This window comes from Mobula birostris, chromosome 6 (genome assembly GCF_030028105.1).
Source record: "Mobula birostris isolate sMobBir1 chromosome 6, sMobBir1.hap1, whole genome shotgun sequence".
Classification (NCBI taxonomy): Eukaryota; Metazoa; Chordata; class Chondrichthyes; order Myliobatiformes; family Myliobatidae; genus Mobula; species Mobula birostris.
This window is the reverse complement of record NC_092375.1, coordinates 19,646,665-19,666,278: the sequence shown is the minus strand read 5'-3', so window position 1 is coordinate 19,666,278 and position 19,614 is coordinate 19,646,665. Positions and strand designations below refer to the sequence as shown.

General features: G+C 40.6%; 1 protein-coding gene across 8 annotated transcripts in view; it reads right to left on the bottom strand.

Annotated features, from left to right (window-relative positions):
• Window positions 1-2,093: 2,093 nt before the first annotated feature.
• The window catches only part of LOC140198837 (single-minded homolog 2), an 87,760-nt gene continuing 70,239 nt past the window's right edge, over window positions 2,094-19,614 (bottom strand). For 7 of the 8 annotated variants that reach the window (XM_072259951.1, XM_072259949.1, XM_072259950.1 and 4 more), the window contains 3 exons: window positions 15,544-15,709; window positions 6,238-6,646; window positions 2,095-3,295 (listed from right to left, as the gene is read on the bottom strand). In XM_072259951.1, coding sequence (XP_072116052.1) covers window positions 2,571-3,295; window positions 6,238-6,646; window positions 15,544-15,709 — 1,300 coding nt within the window. In that variant the 3' untranslated portion in view covers window positions 2,095-2,570. Of the gene's footprint in view, window positions 3,296-6,237; window positions 6,647-15,543; window positions 15,710-19,614 lie in introns of all 8 variants that reach the window. The other variant, XR_011886271.1, reaches the window with a different exon arrangement.

Sequence of the window (19,614 nt, the reverse complement as noted above, 5' to 3'; positions counted from 1 at the left end):
TTCATCCACCTTATTCCTAATGCTACACGCATTTAAATACAGCACTTTCAGCATTCTTTGCCCTTTTGAATTTTGTCTCTGTGGTACAATTTAACTCTTTGCTCTGTCTGTATTTGTATCCAATCATTGGTTTGTCCTTCCTTTCATTCATGTTACATCTGGCATCTACTTGTAAACCTGCTGGCTCCTCCTCAGCTCTATCATACTTGTTGCCATCCTCCTGCCATATTAGTTTAAACCACTTCTAATAGCACTAGTGAACCTGCCTGCAAGAATATTGGTCCCCCTCGGATTCAAGTGCAACCCATTCCTTTTGTACAGGTCACACATGCCCCAGAAGAGGTCCCAATTATCCTGAAATCAGATTCCCAGCCCCCCTGTGCCAACGCTTCAACCACACATTTATCTGCCACCTCATTGTATTCCTATCCTCAATGTCACATGGCACAACCAGACTTCTGGCTGCTCACCCTCCCTTTCAATGATATTGTGGACACGTTCAGAGACATCACGGACCCTGGCACTGAGGAGGCAAACTACCATCCGTGTTTCTTTTTCATTGGTGTTGAAGCTGTTGGATCTTGTGATGTACCCGCTGAATGTCATGTCTGCCATGTTACGACTGTGACTGCACTGATGCTACAGTGGCGACACATCACAATAGTACTTCATTAATGTTGAAGTGCTTGGGGGCTCTTCTGAAATGAAAGCTTTTATTTGAAATTAATTGCTCCAATAAGTAAGAATTTGGTATGTTTTTTTAAGAGACCATCAGATATTTTTGCTAGAACATGCTTCCTTTTGGTGGAATTTACTTAGCAACTTTCAGCGCTTTTTATTGTTCCGTATGTGGGGTGAATAAACGTTCACTATTGACCCTTGAGTAAGAATGGGTGACAAGTGCCAGGTTCAAGACAGTTACTACCCTCAACCATCAGGCTCTTGAACAGAAAAGGATAACTGCACTCATCTGATGAGATGTTCCCACAACCAATGATCTCACTTTAAGGTCTCTTTATCATGTTACATCTTGCTCTTGTTATTTTTTGCTATTTATTTCTATTTGCATTTGCACTGTTTGTTGTCTTCTATGTTCTTGCTCTTTCATTGATTCTGTTTACAGTTACTATTCTATAGATTTGATGAGTATGCCCGCAGGAAAACAATCTCAATGTTGTATGTGGTGACATGTATGTACTCTGATAGTAAATTTTAATTTGACTTTGAATTTGCATTTTAAAGACACAGCAACTTGTTAACAACAGGAATTCTGCAAATGCTGGAAATTCAAGCGACACACATCAAAGTTGCTGGTGAATGCAGCAGGCCAGGCAGCATCTCTAGGAAGAGGTACAGTTGACGTTTCGGGCCGAGACCCTTCGTCAGGACTAACTGAAGGAAGAGCCTGAAACGTCGACTGTACCTCTTCCTAGAGATGCTGCCTGGTCTGCTGCATTCACCGGCAACTTTGATGTGTGTTGCAACTTGCTAATCTTTTTCTCAGCTTTGGTCATTTGGAAATATTGGTGGTAGACTGTTCAAGCCACCAGGTTCAGGAATAGTTGTTGCCCTGCAGCCATCAGACTCTTGGACCAGCTTCACTCGCTTCAGCATTGAACTAACTCTGCAGCCCTGTTGACTGACTCTTGGACACTTTGCAGTTCATGTTTTCAGTATTGTATGTTTATTTTTTTTAATTATTTGCACAATTAGTCCTTCTTTTTGCAATTGGATTTTTGTCAGTCATTATTATGTGTGTGTTTTTTGTGGATTCTATTGTATTTGTTTTCCTGTGGGTGTCTGCAAGGAAATGAATCTCAAGGTTGTGTATGGTATACATACTTCAATAATAAATTTACTTTAAACCTTGTTCAAGGAAGAGGTTAGTAAGGGAGTAATCCGTAATAATGTACTGATCATTTAGCACAATATTTTGTGCAAGTGCTTATCAGATATGGGTCCAGTTATCACTGTATCTCATTCATTGTTCAAATAAAAATTATCTTGGTAACAACTTCATGGTTCTCACTAAGGTCTGCAGAAGTTCTTGAAACATTCCCAGTTGCACGGTGAATGAAGCAATTACAATGTGTAAACGCAGAGCAATAAAGGGTCTTGTTTTGATAATGACAGTCATTTTAATACATAGTATTATTCCCTTCAGAATCTGAAATAAAACCTTATGGTGCAGACATCTTCTGCACGCCATTGTTAGTTTTTTCATATATGTCAATAAGATAATATCTATTAGTTGGGGAAAGCTTATTTTCAATAACGCGAGTAAGAATGGAAACTCTGTGAACTGTTCCATGTGTCCACATTTGAAATATTGCACAAGTGATAATGTTCTGCATGTTTGTCTTCTTACGATGCATTAATTTAGGCTTCAAACCTCAGAGAGAGAGAGAGAAACACATTAGCATTGAGGCAACAAAATAAGGTTTGAGCTTCAGAATAGGCCAGTACAACTGCAAACCTGGATTCCCTGTTGTACCTGGAGATGTAATAGAAGTTCTTGCTTAGTTACTTTGTAACAAATCGACCTCCTACACACACACACAGATTCCTTGTCACCTCCCGTTGGTTATTATGACAGATGTTCCGATGTAATGTGGTAGGACAGGTTCTTGGTGCATTTCTGGTGAAGAGTTCAAAGCTGGGCTTGGGTTTCTGTAACCAGGAGAATTCTTCTCTTCAGCAGCATATCCTCGGTTTTCCATGATGTACCCTGTAAGTGCACAAGGTGACCTTTGGAAGGTGTGCTTAGCAAAGAATTGCCCATAACTTAAGGGTTCAAGCTGGGGTTGTCCCGATGTTGCCACACCCAATGAGTCTTGCTGTTCATGTAGCCTTCCTTCATTCAGTTTCGTGTTGTCTCTTGCATTATTCACGTTGACCATGTTTGGTTTCTGGTGGTTGAAATGTTCGTATGGGACCTCTTTCACACAAATCCTCGTGGCTTGTTCATAGGCTGTTTGGCTTGGTATGAGTTGTTGGCTTATTCGGACCTTTGGCTTGGCTGCATCACAGTCTGACTTAGCTAACAACGAATTGTTTAAAGAGGGTGAAAAACACTTGACGACATTACATAATTTCTCCTGAGAATTGTGTCTGAACAGTACTTTAAACTCTTCCTTAACAACGTGTGGTGTGGTTTGCAGTGCTTCCACTTTGGTTTGCTTCACAGGGTCTGCGTAAGGTTTCTCCTTATATTTACTATTTGGCCTTGATGTCGCACAGCTCGAAAGTGGGGCGTAGGTGGCTGCTTCGCAGTGTCTGCTGGTAGGCAAAACACCTACGAGAAAAAGAAGGTAAGAAGATGGTGTTAGGCAGCATGAAGAGAGTGCACAACAGCTACTGAGTGAGTCCAAATTGACAACAGGTGTTTCTAATTATCCATTTATTTAGTTAAAATTCAATAATATTCACCATCCACTTAAAGTGCTGACAAAATAATGTATTCAAAATTCCTGTTAAGTAATTGATATAATTTATTTTAAAATAGCATAGTACCCATAGCTTACTTAATATTAAAACAACAACAGTTCCATATGTTATTTCAGGCATTCGGGAAGTATGTGACTGAAATCACATAAACCAACCCAATAATTAACCCGAGCTAGCGACATTAGAGACTGCAGACGCTGGAATCTAGAGCGGAAAAGAAATCTGCTGAAGGAACTCAGTGCACCGGGCAGCAACTGTGGAGACGAGAGGTCAAAACTGTGCGTCAGGACTGAAAACAGAGTGGGAAGAGAGGAGGAGGTGCAATCCAGGGTCTGGAAAGACTGAATAGGAAGGCTGATGGAACCATGTAGGGGAGTGGGGGTGGGGGGACTAAAGAAGGGAGGGGTGCAGTTAGAGAAGCAGGTGCAAGGAGGCAGGGAAAAAGAGGGGGCCAGATGGAGTCTTATGTGACTGGGGGGCAGGAGGCTTGAGGGTGCTGAGCGGGGATGTAAATGCCACAAGTTGTGGAAGGAAGGTGATAATGGACACCATCTAAGGCTGAGATGGGCAGACGGAACCAAAGGAAGATGGAAGCACATGGAATCCAGTGGGTGAAGTGTGTGGGTAATAGGGAGATGGAACCTGGAAGGGAGGAGGATAAGAATGGATTGTGGGTTGCTGGGTGAAGGGACTTCTTAAAGGAAGGGGAACCAAAATGGGAGGACTAGAGGTGGATTGGAACAAAAGGGGGGAGTACAAGGGTTGCCTGAAATATGAAAATTCAATGTTCATACCATTGGATTGTGCACTACGCAGGGGGAGTACAAGGTGTTATATTGAACTGTTCTGATGATGTGCTGGGTATTGAAAGCAACATTTGAACAGCTTGGTAAATTAAGCTGAAACCCAAAGATTAAAAGATAGCCTTAGCTTTTATAAAGCAGTGACATAAATGATCGTAAATCAAGCTCGGTCATTTGAAGGTAATTGCATAATAGGAAAAGTAATAAAATTATTTTTTATGTTCACAGAGCAGTAAAATGTTTAATATTTATGAGGATTGCATTTTACATACCTCTTGGCAGAAAGACTGATTTGATTCTGTTGGAGCATCAGTTAGTTATCAGCCTAGTTACATTGTTAAATTTGAGATTTGATGTTACTTGATGTTGTATTCAATACCGTGGTTGAGATGTGCTCAACAATGTCAAATATACAGGCTTATTCTAGTAAATTTCCAACTATGTTCGACACATTAACCGAGAACATCTGAGGACCTAATGTTTTCCGGGGATATGTGCATATATATTCTAGTTTCAAATTTCCACACCTGTGATAAAAAATATAAAACTGAACCAAATGGAGAAGGGGATCCAGTGGGTGAAGTGTGTCAGGAGGGGAGGGGGGTGAAAACGTATCGTGGGTGGCTGATTGTGGGGGGTGGGGGTGGGTATAGGAAAGGGAAGCAAACTACGAGGACCAGGCGCGGATCTGTGAGCACAGGATGTAAAAATAGGTGGAATGTGAAAATTCCACCTAACCTCTCAGCTCCTCTCTTCATCTCCCCCTCCCCCCCCACCTACCTTCCCCCTCACCTGCTTTAAATTATCACCTTCTAACTTGCACACCTTCCCCTCCCTACCACCATTTTATTCTGGGTTCCTCCATCTTTCTTTCCAATCCTGATGAAGGGTCTAGGCACAAAATGTCGGTTCTCTATTCTTCTCTATAGATGCTGACACACCTGCAGAGTTCCTCCTGCATTTTGTGCATGTTACTGTGGATATCCAGCATCTACAGAATCAATTATGTTTATAAAAATGACAGAAAGTCTGATAGTTATTTTATTGCATTTTCCCAAGGATATATGCAGACAAGAGGATATGAAAGCATTACACACATCTCCTCACTGCAGGCGCATAACCATTATTAAACTGCAACAATTAGTACACCTTGGAAGAACTGAAGCTTGGCCTCCTTTATATGAACCTGTTGTGAAGTCAGTATAAAGTGACCTTTTGATTCATTGAATTGTTTACTGGACTGCTAAAGAGCCAGGCAAGGAAACTTTAACCAAAAGCAGCTTTTAGATATGAAAGCTTACACAGATTACAGAAATAAGGAAAAGTTTCTTTAGCCAGAGGTAGCGAATCTGTGGACTTCATCGTTGGCTGTGGAAGCCAAGTCATTGAGTATACCTAACCCAGAGGTTGACAGGTTCTTGCTAAGTAGGGGTGTTAAAGATTACGGGGAGAATGGGATTGAGAGGGATAATAAATCAGACCTGATTGAATGACAGAGAAGACTCAATGCACTGAATGGTCTAATTCTACTCCTATATCTTATGGTCTTACGAATATTAAGCTTATTTTAATTAATTTCATACCATACAATTTTAGCTTTAAAGTTGGAAGCATCAAATATAACCGTGTAGAACCCTATCAAAATTATAGTGGCATTCAAAATATATCAGGAATGTGAGTTTAGAGGGCTATGTGGTAGGGAAATTCTGGGCAGTTTCTAGAGTAGGTTACATGGTCGGTACAACATTGTGGGCAGAAGGGCTGTAATGTGCTGTAGATTTCTATGCTCTATGTTCTATATAAATATTCTTGAATTATTGATAGGTATTCCTCTTTCATTTAATCTAATTTAAAATCGATCAAAGACAATTTTCTGTCAATGTGATATTCATGTGTATTATATAGTTGCTGATTTGCTCAGGTAGCCACATAGAGATTGATCAACAGTGAGTCACGTAAGTACCTCGAGTAGAACAGCATCACTTACACTGATAACTCTGTGCAGAACAATACTGGGATTCACTGATGTGGTGATCCTGCAGGCTTTTAGAGGCAGTCAGATTCTGAGCTGCTGATGAGCTTGTCAAATGCCAGCGGTTGTCATTGGTAGCTTGAAATGCACCCACATAGAACCTTGCAGTTTCAGACGAGGGCCCTTGACTCTGATCTGCCTTGCTAGGTGCCATCTGCTTTTTGCTGCCAAGCACTTGTGGGTCCAATGGGAAGTGTCCATAGGTGTAGGGGAAAGGGAGCCCATATGAAGAGGCATAAAGGAGTTCATTATTCTCCTGGTGGGAAGCATTTTCCTGGGGCGATAGAGCATTCAGTGAGGGGCTGCCTCCCCAGCTACTGGCATGGTCACAATCGGTTTTCTCACTTTGGAATGAATTATATTGCTGCAAATGTAATAAAGGGGAAAAGAAAGTCACTTGTAACAGAGAAACTGTATCCCAAGAACCAATTTAATTTCATTGTACAGGCTATTTTAAACTTATTTTAAAAAGATATATTTTTGAATTCTTTTTATTATTCATATTCATCTTCCTGAATGAATGACACTATATTTTCTAGAGCTTCTTTATAAAAATACACACAAGCATATCATCCAATTTCACAGTTTTCTCACTTCACAAGGTGGTATCCATCATTAAGGACCCTCACCACCCTGGACATGCCCTCTTCTCGTTACTACCATCAGGGAGGAGGTACAGGAGTCTGAATGTATAGTGGAGAGTATATTGACTGGCTGTATCATGACCTGGTATGGAAACGTCAACGCACTTGAATGGAAAATCCTACAAAAAGTAATGGATATGGCCCAGTCCATCATGGGTAAAGCCCTCCCCACCATTGAGCACATCTACATGAAGCGTTGTCACAGGACCCCTATCAACTATCATCAGGGACCCCTATCACCCAGGACGTGCTCTCTTCTCGCTACTACCGCTGGGAAGAAGGTACAGAAGCCTCAGGACTCACGCCACCAGGTTCAGGAACAGTTATCACCCCTCAGCCATCATGCTCTTGAACCAAAGGTGATAACTTTACTCCATTTTACTTGCCCCATCGTTGAAATGTTCCCACAACCAATTAACTCGCTTTCAAGGATTCTTCATCTCATGTACTCGATACTTATTGCTTATTTACTTATGTTTGTATTAGCACAATTTGTTGTCTTTTGCACACGGAGAGATCGCCCATATTGGTGCAGTCTTTCATTGATTCTGTTCTAGTTATTCTATTATGGATTTATTGGGTATGCCCACAAGAAAATGAATCTCTGGGTTGTATATGGTGACATTATGTACATTGATAATAAAATTTACCTTGAACTTTGAAGACATATACTCAACATTTTGAACAATTTCTTCCTCTCTGTCATCAGATTTCTGAACAGACAATGAGCCCACGAACATTAACTCACTTCTTGCCCTTTTTTGCACTATTTGTTATGTATTTCTTATTGTGACTTTCAGCAATATTTTTATGTCTTGTACTGTACTGCTGCCACAAAACAACAAATTTCAGGACATACAGCGGTTTTAATAAACCGGATTCTGGTCCCTTCTTTTGCAGTAAGTTCACAGCACCGTGTACAAGTTCCTTGATAAAATACCATACATGAACAACTTATCTCTAGTTGTGCTTAAGCCAATGAAAAAGAATTGGCATAGCATAGATCAGCTTGAACAAAGAACAACACCTCAGCAACAACAATTCTAATTATGATATATAATTTTGAAAACTTTTGAACAACTTCTCTGCACTCCTTATAAATTACCTTTCCCTACCAGCTGAATAGCAATAAAATATCCCTCTGCTTTGTCAATGATATTTGTTATATTAAAAGTGATTAGAAAATTAGTTTAATATCACTTGAGTTTATTCACAATGACTATGGCAAACATTGTTAGTGCATCACTTTCTGGAAATCTCAAACATTATGTACTCTGTTGCACAAATTGCTTCCTGGTGTTCCAGTAAGATATAGACGCTCTATGTACCCATGATGTTCACTTAATGTTTTATTTGTGATCCTGCTAATGCTGGTTTTAGCTTGCTCCAAGTACTATTGTCGTAGAATATTGCCTTACTGTGGAGGCCAAGTCATTGGATGTCTCTGAAGTGGAGGATGGTAGGTTATTGATTAGTCAGGGTGTCAAAGGTTACAGAGAGAAGGCTGGAGAATGGGGTTGAGGGGAATAATAAAACACACATGATGGAATAGTGGAGCAGACTCGATAGGTCAAATGGGATAATTCTGCCCCTATGTCTTATGATCTTATAGAATCTGAATTTTACTCCATTCTGTAGATTTTAGTAGATAACCAAGGCTGATGCTGCTGCAATATTGAAGAATTTGGATCAAAACAAGCCTTTTTCCCATGATACCACGAAGCCTCATTAAAAGATGATCACAGGGATCACCCAGCATTTTGGCACCATTTATCCCGAAATTAAGCATAATTAAGTAAATTATTTCTCTTCCGTTTGTGAGACTTTACTGCCTGTGCATTTCCTCACATTATAGCACTGAATTAATTTCAAAAACATTTCATTGCATTGAATGGCTTTGGGATATCCAGAGGACATGGGGCACCACATAATTATTCTCTCTTAATCCAGAGCTGTAACCATATTTAACCATATAACAATTAAAGCATGAAAACAGGCCATCTCTTACTCGAACTCTTACTCTCACCTAGTCCCACCGACCTGCACTCAGCCCATAACCCTCCATTCCTTTCCTGTTCATATAGCTATCCAATTTAACTTTAAATGACAACATCAAACCTGCCTCAACCACTTCTGCTGGAAGCTCGTTCCACACAGCTACCACTCTCTGAGTAAAGAGAGTGTTACCCCTCATGTTACCCCTAAACTTTTGCCCTTTAACTCTCAACTCATGTCCTCTCATTTGAATCTTCCCCCACTCTCAATGGAAAAAGCCTATCTATGTCAACTTTATCTATCCCCCTCGTAATTTTAAACATCTTTATCAAGTCCCCCCTCAACCTTCTATGCGCCAAAGAATGAAGACGCAACTTAGAAAAAGAAACAAAACTTGTTCAACCTTTCTCTGTAACTTAGGTGATGAAACCCAGGTAACATTCTAGTAAATCTACTCTGTACTCTCTCTATTTTGTTGACATTTTTCCTATAATTTGGTGACCAGAACCGTACACGATACTCCAAATTTGGCCTTACCAATACCTTGTACAATTTCAACATTACATCCCAACTCCTATCACTATAGAGTGATAGGAGAATCCAATGGATGTCCAGTGTTGTCTGGATAGGATAGGATGAGGATATTGACTGTGAATAGCAGTAGCCCCTTCAATATCACTGCTCACAAACAATAACTGTTTGAGTTTCCATAAACTAAATAGCCAATAATGTGAGCAAGACATTGGGCATCTACAGCTGGATGTCACCATCTTGCAGGAGATACTTTTCCTGTTCTGTTGCTGCTTATAGGATGCTTTGCTCCTATGACACTGATGCAAATAAGTATTTCATTGCATGTATACATACACGTACTTGTGCATTTGATAATAAATGTGATATTTTGATGTTTATATGTGGTGAGTTTGGATTGAATGAGTTTCTTATATTTGGTTCCCGAACATCCTAAATGTTCAGGGTTCCACGCTAGCCAAGAATTCATGATTCACATTGTTAACCACCCCTGAGCATATCTACAAGGAGTACTGGCACAAGAAAGCAGCATTCATCATTCAGGACCCCCACCATCCAAGCCATTCTCTCCTCCCGCTGTCGCCATCAAGAAGGATTTACATGAGCCTTACGTTCCACTCCACCAGCTTCAGGAACAGTTATTATCCTTTGTGCATCAAGTTCCTGAACCAGCATGGATAACATCACTCACTTCAGCACTCAACTGATTCCACAACCTATGGACTCACTTTTAAGTACTCTACAACTCATGTTCTCGATATTATTGTCTATCTATCTATTGTATTTGCAGTTTGTCTTCTTTTGCACAGTTGTTTGTCCATCTTTGTGTGTAGTTTTTCACTGATTCCATTATATTCACTTGTATCTATTGTGAATGCCCAGAAGAAAATGAATCTCAGAATAGCATATTGTGAAGTATATGCACTTTGATAATAAATTTACTTTGCAATTTGAACCCTCTTCTTGTTACTTAAAGAAATGCAAAGAAAAAGTATTTCAAGATGCATATTGTATACATTTCTCTGCCATTAAATGTACCTTTGAAACCTTTGAAATCCCATGACATTATTACGTGGGCATTGTTTAGTACGAGTTGAGCATGGCTGCAAATTGGCAGTTTGGTGCTACTGGAACGCTTGTCTCCCACAAATGAGAACTGTTTGTCAAGAAATCACTGGAACAACTGAAAATTAGAGATACTGTTTCTCAATGAATGGGCTCTGTAATTGGCTTAATTATTGGTCCCAGTATGAAATGCAACCCAAGGTCATCAAGTAAGAGAACAATTGAAACAATGGAGTGTGACTCCTGAAAGGCAATATTGTTCCTGGTAATTCCTTAAATGTGGAAAGAAAGATTACCTTTATTTGTCACATATGCATCAAAACCTATGGTGAAATGTGGCATTTGCATCAAATTAAATCAGCCAGGATTGTGCTGGGCAGCCTGCAATTGTTGCCACGCTTCCAGTGTCAACATAGCATGCCCACAACTCGCGAACCTTCACCTATACACCTTTGGAATGTGGCAGGAAACTGGAGCGCCTGGAGGTTATGGGGAGAACATACAAACCCTTTACAGAGAGTGATTGAACTCAGCCAGTGTCGCTGGCACTGTAATAGGAAAGGCCAATCCCCTTTAGAAGATTTTTAGCATTTAGCATTCACCTAAGCAGTAAAAAGACAGAGTACATGGCGTTTAACTGTGACGAAGGTACTCTCAAGACCGTATGGAATGATACCATTAAGAAAGTCTTTGACTACAAGTCCCTCGGGTCAAGAATGACGCGTTCGGAGAAGGACATAAAGATAAGGAAGGCGCTGGCGTGGAGGGCTATGAACAACATGAAGGAAATCTGGAGGTCGAACCTGACCAGAGGGCTTAATAAAGAGGATCTTCATAGCAGTCATAGAGTCCGTTCTCACGTACGGATGCGAGACGTGGATACTCACCAAGACGATGTGAAAGTCTCTAGATGGTTGCTATGCACGAATACTCCGGATGGCTCGTGACGTGAGTTGGCAACAGCACATGACGAACGTCGAGCTCTATAACAACCCACCGATACTGACCACCAAAATTGAGGCGAGAAAACTGCAACTAGTGGGGCACTGTCTACGCCACCCTGAGCTACCTGCCAGCCTAGTCATCATATGGGAGCCCAAGCACGGGAGGATGAACCCTGGGCGCCCTCCCAAGATGATGGTCAACACGCTCCTAGAAGACAGCGGAGCGGCTAATGTAGATGAACTGAACACACTGATGAGGGAGAGGGAGAAGTGGAGAGTCCGTCATCGTGCCTGACGCCGGCCCCCTAGGCCTGAGTTGATGTAGTAGTAGTCCTTTAGAAGAGATATCACTGAAAGGAACTGGTACACTAACCATAATGTTACTGTGATACACACTATGGTCAGTAAATACCGTTTCATTTAGGTTCCATTCCTCTTGCTCTTAAAGTAATCGTTCTTCCCCATCCCCCCCCCCCTTAATCCAATCATTCTTTCTTCTGCTTTGGTTGTCATTCTGTATTTATAGTTCTCTAACTCACCCATGTTCCATTTGCTTATTAAAAAAAATGACCAATAAAAAATTGAAATTACCACACAGAATGAGGCCATTTGGCCATTTCCCAGCATTTGTCTTTAGCTCTGGCAGGTTAATTGGCTCTTTAATTGATCTTCCAAATACTTCTCAAATGTAGTGAATGCTTTGGCTTCCACATCCCTTTTAGAAAAGGAGGTTGAAACTTGTTAAGCGATGTGATTATTTAACATTTTCTCAGTACTACCATCAGGGAGGACGTACAGGAGCTTGACGATGCGTACTTAACATTTTAGGAACAGTTTCTTACTCTCCGACATCAGTTTTCTGAACATGAACCTATTATTCCTCTTCTGCACTATTTCTATATTTTATTTTGTATTGTAACTTATATTAACCTTTATTTCTTGCAATGTACTGCTGCCACAAAGTCAACAGATTTTGCAATATTTGTCAATGATAATAAAAGTCAAATCTGATTCTGACTCTCTCTCTCTGTCTCTCTGTCTCTCTGTCTCTCTCTCTCTTTTCCTCCTCCCTCTCTCTTTCTCTCTCTTCCCCCCCTCCCCCCCTCTCTTTGCAACACAAACTGCTGGAAGGACTCAGCAGGGCAGCAGCATCTATGGGAAAGAGTACAGTTGACGTTTCATTCCGAGACCCGATCCCTCTCTCTCTCCTATCCCCGACCCCCTACCCCCCTCTATCTCTCTCTCTCACTCTTTCCCCTCTCTTCTTTTCACTCTCTCCCCTTCCCTTCCCCCTCCCCCCACCTTGCCACCTAGGAACCCCTAGCCTAATCATGGAACAATTTACACACCTACTAACCGGTATATCTTTGGACTGTACGAGGAAACCAGAACACTTGGAGAAAACCCACTCTTTTCACCTAAGAATGTATAGACTCCTTACAGACGATTTCAGAATTGAACTCTGAAATCTGACACCCCAAGCTGTAGTAGCATTGCGCTAACCACTACCATACTGTGGCATCCTTCTGCCAATTAAAATCTTAACTCGTTGTTACTTTTAGTGATTTCCCTGCTAAAGGAAATTGGTCCTCTTCGGTTTCCTATCGAAGACTTTCACAAAATTATAGGATGTGGAAACCATACAAAGGGTGCAGAGGAGATTTACAAGGATGTTGACTGGATTGGGGAGCATGCCTTATGAGAAAAGGTTGAGTGAACTCGGCCATTCCTCCTTGGAGTGACGGAGGATGAGAGGTGACCTGATAGAGGTGTATAAGATGATGAGAGGTATTGATCGTGTGGCTAGTCAGAGGCTTTCTCCTAGGGCAGAAATGGCTAGCACGAGAGGGCACAGTTTTAAGGTGCTTGGAAATAGGTACAGAGATGTCAGGGGTAAGTTTTTTATGCAGAGAGTGGGGAGTGCGTGGAATGGGCTGCCAGTGAATGTGGTGGAGGCGGATACGATAGGGTCTTTTAAGAGACTCCTGGACAGGTGCATGGAGCTCAGAAAAATAGAGGGCTATGGGTAACCCTAGGTAATTTCCAAGGTAAGGACATGTTTGGCACAGCTTTGTGGGCCGAAGGGCCTGTATTGTGCTGTAGGTTTTCTATGTTTCTATATTTCTACTCTAATTAAATCTCCACTCAGTATTCTTTTTTCCCCCAAAAAAGTAACCCTATACCAGATAATCTCTCATTGTACATATAATTTTGCAGTCTTTGTAAATCTCCTCAGCACACTCTCCAGAACTATCAAAGACTTCCTAGAATCTAGAATTGTACAATGACACAATGTAGAATGAAGGCCCTTTGGTCCCTCAGGCATGTACATTGGAAGATCTTTCTATTGGTCTTGCTTTCCTCCTCCTCCTCCTCCCTCATATACTTTTCCTTCAAATGATAACCTGATTCATTTGAAATATTACTACTGAATTTACTTTAACTTCTCCTTCAGATAATCCCATCCAGTTAGCAATTCATGAAGATCCCAGGTTTGTTTCTTGTTTCAGGTACGGTGATGAAAACAGTGCTTCTGCAAGTGGTCTCCTAGATGTGAAAAATAAATTCTTGCTTCGATTTAGGTTCTACAATTATAAATTTAGCTCTGTAAAATCCTAGTTACACTCCAAATGGAATATTGTGTTCAGCTCTGGTCACCCAATATAGGAAGGATGTTTAAACTTTAGAGAGAGTGCAGAGGAGATATACCAGGATGTTGCCTGGATTAGAGAGGATGTCTTATGAAGTTAGTTTGAGGGAACTAGGGCATTCTCTTTGGGAGGAAGGAGGGCGAGAGGTAAGTTGATAGAGGTGTGCAAGATAATAAAGGCTCTAGATTGAATGGATAGCATTTTCCAGGGGCGGAAATAACTAAACCAGAAAGCATAATTTTTAAGGTAATTTGAGGAGAGTATAGGGGGTATGTCAGAGGTAGGTTTTTAATACAGGGAGTGGTAGGTGTGTGGAAAGTCCTGCCAGGTGTGGTGGTAGAGGCAGATACATTACAGATATTTAAAAAGCTTCCAGAAAGGCACATGTATGATAGAAAAATAGAGGGCAATGTAGCAGGGAAGAGCTATACTGGTGTTGGAGTAGATTACGTGACGGCACAACATTATGGGCCGAAATGCCTGTACTGTTCTATGTTCTATATTCATCAAATGAACAAAACTATAAGCCCCACAGAAGGGAAAGAAAAGCCTGCCAACCCACAGAACTGAATATTGGGCTCTGGGATAAGGCTGAGCAGTAGACATAAGCTGGGATGGGATAGTTTTAACAGCAGTGGTAAACATCTGAAATTTTATAGTAATGAGTTTTGAAAAAGTGACTGAAGAAAAGCTAGTGCAACTTCTTAAAGCTTGCTTCACGTACCATTGCATTGGTTTAAGTTATAAAGTCTAAGCTATGACTGTGAACTGTGAACTGTCTTGTATTATGAGATGGACATACAATGCTTCCTTTATTCAGATCTTTGAAATTATTACTGTGGTGAAAACCAATGAGAATTTAAAAATAAGTAGGCTGGTAGATGTCACTTCCAACTCCAACTTCATGTAAGTGCTTGAATATAGTTGGATGTATCATTAAGAAATCAGTTATTTTCTGATGTGAATATGTATCAACTTTGGAAGGTGGGATTCTGCATGATATTGGGATAGAACTAATTCTTTGCTGCTCTAATCTGATGCAGGTTTGTACAGCTCCAGTTCTTGCCCTTGATGGTGCTCTCAATGAGAAACTGAGATTGCACATCAGATGCTTCCCCCATAGGAAGTAGACAAAACTCATATGAGTTATCCTGGGTGACATTTGTACTTCCTGTTGCCTTAATCAAGAAAGACGTTGCTGAAAGGCCAACAAGGAGATCATCTGATTTTTTTTTCCCATCCCTTTCTTCAAGTTGAACATGTAACATTCCATTGAGGCACAGTAACAGGAAGTAAAGTTGATGCTTCCTGTGAGGAAAAAAAGAAACTGCAGTCCTCTGCTATGCATTCCTCAGCACAAACACTAGTTCCAGTGGTACCTAAACAAGGGGATCTGGGAGTGATGTGAGGAAAAGGTTCCATAATTTGTACCTGTGGATATGGAGATGTCTTTAGCTTTGACTTCAACTTGGAGATTTTAGGTTTAAGTTGTTTTTGGTTTTCATGTGAGGTAGACAGCAACATCTTGTAAGGAAAGGATGCCTTGATGGCGGTGGTCTGATCCAGTGATAATTGCAGTTCCTTGTATTCAATATCCCTGCAACATAAGATCCAATAACACAGTGATGTGAGGTAACGTGAGTCACAAACAAAATTATTTTAAAAGGGTTAAGAGTAGCCTTGATAGGGGACTGACAGGGGATTAATGTGAATTTATTATCCAGCCTTCTGAAAATAGCTCACGGAGGAAATTAAATCCACAAGTGTACAAACAGTAGTATTTACAGTAATTAACTGATGCCGGCTTATATCCGTTTAATATTCCAATCTGTCTTTGTGTCAGGCACCAGTTGACGGCCTTGTCCTGGTCATTTCCTTTTGACTAGGGCTGCCTGTCATACATCTGGAATGTGCCTGGAGTTTGCTGCTGATTTCACCAGCGCTCACAAAGCCTGGTTTTTATATTAAACAAAAATTAAACTGAAAATTTATTGCACACTGGCGTGTGACAGGAATTGACTGCTGAGGAAGTGGCTTGTAATTCTTTTCTCTCTGCGGTGTAAGCATTCTGGACTGTGCAATCATCTAATATTTATAATCAGCCAATCATGCACATTTATCTGCATATTTTGTCAAAAGGTGGTTTAATATCCATTTATTACCCCTGTTTTTTGTGGCCCATTGACATGACAAGGATGCATTGTTTTATAGCCTGCAGTTTTCTTGGAAGCAATTTAATTTACAGCAGTAGGGGATGACAGCTAATCATAGTTAATCTGCATGAGTGTATTAATATTGCAGTAATACATCATTTTAGCATTAACAAAATTATCAAAAGGCTGTCCAATGCAGTTATGTGTATACATATGTGAATTGACTGAATGGTTGATGCTTAACTAGTGAAATGGCAGAAATTTATCCTTGGAAGTCAAAGAATGAAGTGGGGATAGAGGGCAGAGGGATCTGAGAATGCAAATATATAATTCACAAAGGAATGGACCATGTTCAGAGCAGTGGGACAGAAACAGAAAGGAAATTAGAAGAATCTTATTGAAACCTATTGAATATTGAAAAGTTTAGATAGAACGGACATGGTCACATACTCAACAGTTCAGGAACAGATCTTACCCTCTGCCATTAGATTTCTGAATGGACATTGAACCCATGAACACTACCTCATTACTTATTTATTTCTATTTTTGTGCTACTTATTTAATTTAACTGTTTAATATATATACTTACAGTAATTCCCCTTTTGTTTTTCTATTATTAAGTATTGCATTGTACTGCTGCCACAAAGGCAACAAATTTCATGACATAGGCTGGTGATATATTAAACCTGATTCTGAGAGGATGTTTCCAAGAGTGGGGGAGTCTAGGACTAGAAGGGCACAGCCTTGGTATTTGATAAAGTTGTAGAATAGAGGGGATGCAACTACCATGAAATATTGAGTTGGTTCAAACTGGTTTCCCTTCATCTTTTGAATGTACTAAACTCTTTCAACTTGAGGATAACCATACAAAGTGACATAAAAGAGGGATATTAATACACCAACATGAGCATGAAACTTGCTCTGTAGTGTATAAGGTAATGGAAATGATGGAATAAAAGAGGCTGAATGGTAACTCTGACATTTTCTACCCTCCTAGTATCAGTCCCACCATTGAACATAATGCATCAATTCCAAGATTGTAACTGAGGTGGAGAAACTCTCCCAAACTTATAGTCTTCTACACAGCACAACTACTTTCCAAGATCTAGAACCAGGATTTCTCCAATGAAACCACCATGCCAATCTTGTCTCATGGAATTGATCAGCTCCTATGTTAAATATTTCCTTCCTGTAATGTGTGGGTCTATTTCTTTTAGAGCAATGAACCCCCCCCCCCCCCCCAGCACTACATATTGATCTGTTGTCAGCACATGCCCTGCTGTCTATGCATGTCTAATGTTCTCTCTCTTGTTTTTGCTGCAATGTGAATACACCAGTTAAAGCCATCTCCTGTGTGCCTGCTTTTATTTAATTGTTGTGTAGTTGTGCAACAGACACAACAAATTGGCAATGAGTACGAGCCTGAATGTCAGAAGATATCATGAACTGCACTGACAGTTATGGGATGAAATGGCAAGAGTTAAACATCATGAGAAAGCCACCAGAAGCCCTAACAAAGGAACGCGTGAGTATTGGTGAAAAAGACGCGCTGAATTTAAAGTGAAAGTAATGTGGCAATGGCTTCAGTCAGGAAAGTTGATGAATTTGATAGCACTAATGAAAGCTGGGAGTCATATATTGGGAGGGTTGAACTGTATTGTGATGCAAACAACATGGAGGAGCAAAGCAAAGCCTCTGCACTTCTTAGTTTAATGGGCCAAAGAACATACAGTCTCTTTTGCAACCTGGTGGTGCCTGAAAAGCCAGCAAGCAAGATATTCAATGAAATTGTTACAATTTTACAAAATCACTTGAGCCCCAAACCACTAGTAATAGCTGAGAGATTTAGATTTTACAAAAGGAACCGTTCACAAGATGAAAGCATTTCTGAATGCATTGCAGAACTCCACAAACTTTCCCAGTACAGTGACTTTAGAGATGGACTTTCTAATGCACTAAGGGGCAGGCTTGTATGTGGCATGCATAGTCAAAGCACTCAAAAGAGGTTATTATCCAAAACAGACCTAACCTTAGAATGGGCATTGACAGTTGCAATATCATTAGAGACTGCAGCAAAGGATGCAGCAGAACTACAGAAAAGGTTAGAATGTGAAGTGCACAAAATGTCCCTGAATGGTGTAAAAAGCCAAAGATGCTATCGATGTGACAAATCCTCCCACTATGCAAATGACTGTTGGTTTAAAGAAAAAGTCTGCAGAAAGTGTCATAGACAAGGTTACATAGAGAGAATGTGCAAGGAGACAAAAAGCACAACAAAGTGATAAGTCTCAAACGCAAAACTAAGCAAATGCATAAAGTTACCAAATGTAAAACAGAATCAGACAACATAGAGTCTGACAAAGGTGAATTATCATGCCTAGAACTGCATAGTATAACTGAAGCAGATCACAGGATCATCTGGATCACAATGGATGCGTCCGGTGTAAAACTGAAAATGAAGATGGATACAGGGTCAGCTTTGTCCATAGTTCCAGAGGCTGACTACAACAGACTATTTTCTGAAGTACCATTGAAGAAGACCTCAGTGATGCTAATGACTTACACAAGTGAAAAAGTGTCTCCCAAAGGCAAACTGAAAGTAAATATGACGTATGGAGGCTAAACACAATAGTTAGAGCTTTATGTGTTGAAAAATGGAGGGGTAGCACTTTTCGAACGTGAGTAATTGGGAAAAATCCAACTAGATTAGCACTCAATCAAAGCTCTCAGAGTGACAACAACAAGCAATGGCCACCCAAATAGTAGCACTAATCAGAGACTGTCACAGCTGCTGAATGCTATTGAGAAGGAGTTTGAGAAGGGGATTGGTAAACTCAAAGGCATGGAGGCCAGATTGAACTGGATGAAACTGCAACACCAAGATTCCATAAAGTGCGTTCAGTGCCTTATGCACCATTCCCTAAAGTGGATGCTGAACTTCAGAGCTTGGAGATGTCTGGTATTCTCTCCAAGCTTGAGTAGAGTGATTGGGCCATGCCCATTGTCCCAGTGATAAAGAAAGGGAAGGCTGGACATGTTCGCATATGTGGCGATTTCAAGGTCAGCATCAACCCAGTGCTGTGTACAGTGCAGTATCCCCTGCCATGATTAGAAGACACTTTCACATCTTTGGCAGGTGGGGAGAAGTTTTAAATGATTGAAAACTGAGAGTGGAGATTGCAGAATCAAGCAAGAAGTTCCTTACAATCAACACTGACAAGGGCTGTTCCAGTATAATCATTTTGTTGTGGTGTCACATCAGCTCCAGGAATTTGCCAAAGAGAAATGGACCAAGTGCTCCAAGATATCCCAGGAACACAATGTTACCTCGCTGACATCATCATGACTG